The sequence below is a fragment of the Tasmannia lanceolata genome, unplaced genomic scaffold, assembly GCF_043159265.1.
Source record: "Tasmannia lanceolata isolate RefF3 unplaced genomic scaffold, GAP_Taslan_0.1 ptg000018l, whole genome shotgun sequence".
In the NCBI taxonomy this organism is placed as follows: Eukaryota; Viridiplantae; Streptophyta; class Magnoliopsida; order Canellales; family Winteraceae; genus Tasmannia; species Tasmannia lanceolata.
Genome location: NW_027518695.1, coordinates 50109670 through 50116216, shown reverse-complemented (window position 1 = coordinate 50116216; position 6547 = coordinate 50109670). Strand labels below are relative to the sequence as shown.

The 6547-nt window shown below is 40.9% G+C and overlaps 1 protein-coding gene across 1 annotated transcript; it reads right to left on the bottom strand.

Annotated features, from left to right (window-relative positions):
- Window positions 1-4033: 4033 nt before the first annotated feature.
- Window positions 4034-6547, bottom strand: LOC143850392 (uncharacterized). Its single transcript, XM_077359650.1, has 6 exons — window positions 5819-6547; window positions 5494-5665; window positions 5277-5407; window positions 5117-5192; window positions 4473-4990; window positions 4034-4216 (listed from the first exon to the last, which is right to left on the bottom strand). Exons 1-6 carry the CDS (start codon window positions 6545-6547, stop codon window positions 4034-4036), a joined length of 1809 nt encoding a protein of 602 aa, XP_077215765.1.

Below are 6547 nucleotides of genomic sequence, written 5' to 3'. Positions count from 1 at the left end.
TGTATTGTGATAACAAACCTAGTGTTGTGGTAAAGCCATCTAACTGAAGAAAATCCTCATCGACAGTAGCTTCAAACTTGGACAGATCCTTTCCTTTTACCAGTGAGCAGGATTTACATTACGCCATCAAAATGAAGCAGTCGTTAGAACTTTTAACTTTTCCCTCCTGAACATGCCCCTAGATTACTCTACTCAAATTTCAAATTCTTGCTTGCATCATACAGGGATACATCTGACCCTATTTCTGCATGTTGAATTTGTTGAATTTTTTTGTGATCCATTATAAATTCTGCTCCGCAGAACCAGCTACTATCTTGCCCAGTCAGAATTTAGCACTAAATTCTGCTCCACAGAACCACTCAAGTGAACCGAATCTCTATGCTTTTTTGGTGTGACTTCAGTTCATTATACTTCTGAAGTCAGTAAATCACCAGAAGTTATTTCTGCTTCAAACTTCCAAGCTTCTACCCTGTCTAAATCAGCCAAGTAGATGTAATCCTGCCAGTTGTGAGAAGGTTCGTGCAGACTGTAAGCGAAATGATTGTTGGCAAGTGACTGAAGGAATCTCCATGCTCAGTTTTGTTCCGGTACCAGGGACAATTGCTACCATTTGAGAACATTTTCAACTCAGGCCAGTCACAACGCAAGCAGTGTCTTTCATTTGCCTCTTCTAGTGGAAACGAGGTTTGCAGACACCTCTTAATCCAGTAACACATGTTTCTGAGTTCCATACTGTTGATTTCCATTAAGATTGTTGTTGATGGGTGTTTTAAAGTCTGTTGAATCTTGAAATGGTGTCAAATTATTAGTTGCAATTTGCAACAACACTTCTCATTGGCAGCCAATAACCATCCAAGTTCAGTCCAGTTAATTGCTACAATTGAAAAGAAGGGATGCGTTGATGATCAGTTAGCAACGTGATTGAATACAAGCTTGTTTCTTTTCCATCTATGGAGCCAACTGTTCCTCACTCTTTGGCTACTTCGGCATTGGGGATTGTGAAGCCGAGTGCTTGTATTGGGTTGACGGCCTCAAGGCGTATCACAAATACTACAGCTTCAATCATCGAGAGACGTTGCGGCGTGCTAGTGAGACTGTGAGACTACGCGCAGGGTCCATATGGGTGCTCATGGAGAGTGAACGACGTGCCTTAGGTGAACCTCCTTTCCGTCGATGGGAGGAAGTACGTGATCAGTTCTTGAGTTTATATGCACTGAAAGAGTATCGGCGAAGATGTAAGGAGCGAGACCATGAGGAGAGAGCCCATGAGGACCAACATCGCCAAGAACGGGAAGCTCGCCATAAATGGAAGGTTGATCTTGAAGCCCACAACATGCAGACGCAGAGACTTGAGACACAGGTATATACACCTTCTCTACCCTTAGAGGTCAATGATGAGGCTAGGGAGCAAGAAGGGGAGGAGGAGGTTGCGATTGACAATGAGGGTTCCCATGGTGATCCAGGAACAATTGTTGAGACTATCATTCCAGACCGAGACACTGGTGGTGACAAGCTTGACAGTAGTGATGTTGTTGATACTAGTGGAGAGCTTGATGTTCTTGACAGTGAGGCCGACAGTGATGATGATGTTGAGGCTATGACTGAGCATATTTAGACACTGTCAATGGCATTGCTAGTCAGCACAAATACATATGAGGCTCATACATTTGAGATATGTATGCAGATGAGATTTCCTTTCCCCCCGTTGCAAAGGAAGTCCCGGCAGATATTGTCAGCATTGGTATGGAGATACCTATCGATACTCTACCAGCTCCAGATCTAACTGCATGCAGAGATTGGCCTCTATTCCATTTGAGGCCGGGATACATGTCACCACACAGCTACATTCGTAGGAGTATTTCAGTTTTGCTGAGATACATGGGGCAGACTGACTGCTATGTATTGCTACTATCGCTAAGAGAGTGGATTATCGACATTTTTTACCCTGGCGGAGTCTTTCCACTGCGAGGCTGATGGGGAACTCAAGGATGAGTTCTTTCAAAAAGGGGAGTTTCATCCCCTAGGCATTTTACGTCAGCCTTCATGTCTCCTTAGGGTAGTTAGTTGCATTAGTAGATTCCTTGGTCATTTTCTATCAGTTTTAGTTGTCTTTTCATGTAATTTTTGCATTTAATGTATGCCCTTAGTGGTCTTCTCCTTATTAAGGGTAGTTTAAGAAGTAATTTTGTATTAGGGCTAAGATATAAAGCCCCTCATTTTCTCTCATGTGCTTAGTTTTTGATTAATCGATAATGATATAGATTGTCTTTTGAGATCTTTTCTTGTATCTTCATCTTTCTCTTGTAAAATTGAAGTTGCAAGCTAGTGAATCTAGCTTTGCTTCAATTTCTTCCACCTTTATACTCTTGCTGAATGCAAGATTTTACACTACCTGGAGCTGATCCGTGATACCGGCATCCCCTCGCTCAAATTCAAGGTCAAATTTATCATATATTTTTTTCAATTTATTTCTACCACAAATACAAAATTGAAGTCTTTCACTTATGATCAAGAAAAACACATCCTTAATTTCTGCGTGTTTCCGCTGAGCGCTCTACGTCAACTTATCACTCTATTTTTATAATAAATTCTCTTTTTCAACCCGTTAAAATTATTAAAAGAAAGGAAAAATAAAACGACGATGAAAAAAATTGAGGTGCCCAAAGCATGAGTTTCCAATAAAAGTGAACAATCTCAAGTCTCAACCCAGACCACCAAAATGAATGATGGAGAAAGCCACCACGATAACTATCACCCAGCCTAACACACACACACACACACACCAACATACACACAAGTAGGATTTCTTTTGAAATAGATTAGTGAAATGGTAGTCTTTATCAAAAACCTCATGGCTTAAAAATATGACAATTGTGATTCGGGTGTCATTATAAAAAACTATGCATTTATTTTTAATTTTTAAAGCATGAGATCTAAGGGTCCTTATTCCTTAATGAAAACGGATAAGTGGTTGGATTGATTTTACTTCGTTATTTAATTAAGATTTTATTACATTCGTAAAAAGGTGCGGGTGGCACCAATTGAGGAGAAGATGAGAGAGCACCGCCTAAGATGGTTTGGGGCATATCCAACATAGGCCATTGGATGCTCCAGTGAGAAGAAGTGACTTGTGCCAAGTTGATGGAGTAAAAAGACGTAGGGGCAGACCGAAAACAACTTTTGAGTAGAAACAGTAAGTAAAGACTTGAGGGCTAGGAACATAATAGAGAACATGACCTTGGATAGGATAGAATGGAAGAAAATGATTCATGTAGACGAACCCAACTAGTGTCAGGAGTAGATTAAGTCATTTTGAACCGGGTAGGTCCTTTCACCTTCTTGAAAATTTTATAAAGGATTCATTAGCAGACCCCAACTAGTATCAGGAGCAAGGTTTTAAATTTCGGTTTAGGTACCGATTTTAGACCTCACCGAAATCCGAACCGAAATTTTGTAAAAATTAATAAAAGATTATTTAAATCAGTTAGAAATTTCGGACCGAAATTCCTAAATTTCGGCCAAAATTTTGAAACATACCTTTAAAAAAAAAAAAAAAACATTTAGGACCGATTTGACGAATGTGAAATGCTATAATAAACATAAATACACAATTAGGAACCATCACATAAGCAAGTGAGTCATCCATAATTGTTTAACAATGTGACCATCTAGTGAGATGCGCTATCACTCGTGTCTTGAATCATAAAGTGAATTCCAAACATAAAGTAAAGAAATACAATGTAACAAAGCATAATGTAAACACAGTAGAATCGGCAATCACCCCTCTAAGGACTCCAACTCGATGTCAATACCACATTGAGCGGTTCGAATCCATCATCCCATTCTCGAACTTGGTCATGATGGGCATGATGCATCTGCTGGCGAATCTAGTATTCAATGAATAAGCAATACTCTTGCCACGACATGTGAAGCACGTATGACTGTTGGTATTGCTAGACATAATACTGATAGACATACAGCTCAACTTGCATCAACAATCACACACGGGGGTACGTCATAGTAGGGACAGGTGCTATCGGTGTAGCTCCGAACGAAGATTATGCCTCGCCATGTGCATGTGTATGTAATCATACGACATCTCATACCCATATGACCCGCTCTGTGACTGCGTCTGTGTATCAGTGCCATATGGATACCCATATCCATACTCATACCCATAGCCGTACCCATAAGAAGCAGTAGAACCCCATCCACTCTAGAAAGATGCATCGACCGGTCCATAACCATAACTCAGTGAAATCCCACCTTCAACGCTCAAACTCTCCAATGTGTCTGTCAAGCATCTAAGGAGTCATCTTCTTCATCAGTGGGATGATACTTTTGTCGTCGTTGGAATACTTGTCTTTGCCTTGGTTGGGGTCTTGCACCATGATCCTCATCTTGTGTAACATGGTCAAACCTTAGCTTCGCTGTGAATGGGCTAAGTGGCCTATAAGGCTCATCTTCCATACTTCTAACACTACCGCCTCTACCAGTAGAAGTTCTAGCACCTCCCACACTACCCCCACCACCAGAAGTTCCAGCACCTCCCACACTGCGCCAGCACCACAGGCAATCCCACATGTATCATCATCTGATGGAGAGTCTATAGACAAATCATTGTCACTACCTTGTATCGGAACGGCAATGGGTTGAGTGAGGCCCTCTGTATCCGGCGGCAATGTATCATCATTGACTTGCATCTGTTCAACGATTATAGGATTCGGTCTACCTCCCGCTGCATCCATCACTGGCTCTCCAATCTCCTTCACCCACTCATAGAGAGGGTCATCCTCATCATTTTCATAGAATATGTCTATGAGGTCAATTGGATCAGTGTAGTTCACTCGGTCTTGTTCTATAGAGGTGTGTTTCATCATCAATCCTGTGTTATAGTGGACATATAGGAGTTTATGCAAGTTTTCATGTCCAAGCATGTTCCTCCTTTTAGAGTGGATGAGGTTGAAAGTGCTAAAATTTCTCTCACAACCTGAAGAAGACGCAGTCTGAGACAACACTTTTATGACTATCTTTCTAAGGTGCAAAATAACAATAACAGATTAATTAATTGCTTGCTCGATCGACAACTAATAACTTTACTAGCTTTAGCTTATACCTGGTAGTGTCTTATGTCGTCCGGCTATGGCAGCTGGACGTCCAATGGATCCAAGTGCATCCCTAAACCTCTTGATCTACAATAGAATTAACACTAATAACTATTAGTTAAAATTACAATATATACTCATCTATTTATAGTGAAATAATGCAATGTTTACCTCTGCTAAAGCAGTAGCATGTACAGTCGCATCCGGTTCCAACTTAGCGACTACAATCTCTAAATCTTCAATGAGATCGGCGCGAGTTCCAAGTTGTTGGGTGTATTGGTAATTTGGATTGAGATAATATGCTAATAAGAAATAATCCATTAGCATATCATAAATCACGACATACGAGATAATAAGACTATGCTGGTGTTGTCTGTTGTGATCATACCAGCCGAATGAAGTGGATGGAGGAGCTTATTTGTCCATCTATTATCGATGATGGTATGATAGCCTTGATAGGATCGAGGACCAACTGCTTTTATTTCCTCCTTCATCAATCTAATGGTGTAATACAAAGAACCCATAGTAGGCTTTTTGTCCCCATCAACCATTCTCAATACCTTTACAATGGGCTCCAATATACAAACTACAGTTCTGCACTGATCCCAAAAGCTTGGTTTACCGACGATCTCCTCAGCCCCCTTTCCAGCTACACTTCTGCTCTCCTTGTACTCATTCCACTCTTTGGATGAGAATAACTACTTTAAACCAACCTTCTTGTCTAGCATACTCTGGAGAGCAATGTAGTTGGTGGCAAACCTAGTAAGCCCAGGGCGTACCAAGTCTCCTCCACACATGTTCCTCATGATGGACAATATATGCCCATGGTTGTATAAGAACTTAGTCACTGATCTAGCCTCATCAACTACCTTCCTCACCGCCTTCTTTTTTCCAATGTCCTTCATCATAAGGTCTATACAGTGCGCTGCACACGGAGTCCAGAATATATTATATTTCGACATAATCTTCTGTCCAGCTTTCTTATAGTTGCTCCCATTGTCAGTGACAATTTGAACAACATTCTCCTTCTCAACCACTTTTATTACATCAATCATATGCTTGTAGATGAACTTATAATCTTTCACAACGTCAGATGCCTCAATACTCTTTAAGAAGACGGTCTTACTGTCACAGTATACCATAAAATTGGTGAACGACTGTCTCGTGGGACCAGTCCAACCATTAGACATTATTGTTACTACATATTCGGGCCACTGGTTCTTCAAGCCATTGATGTATTCCTTCAGTTCTTTAACCCCCATGGGCAAATATTTGTTCATAATTTCATATGAAGTGGGGGCTTTCACTCCTATCCCATACTGGCCAGCTACGTCTACAAAGTGCTGCAAATATGGGCTATTTGCAGCATGTGCTGGGATGGCATTGTGGAAGAAAATTTTTGCATATGCCCGCCCTACAATCTCTTTTGCATTCCCCCACAT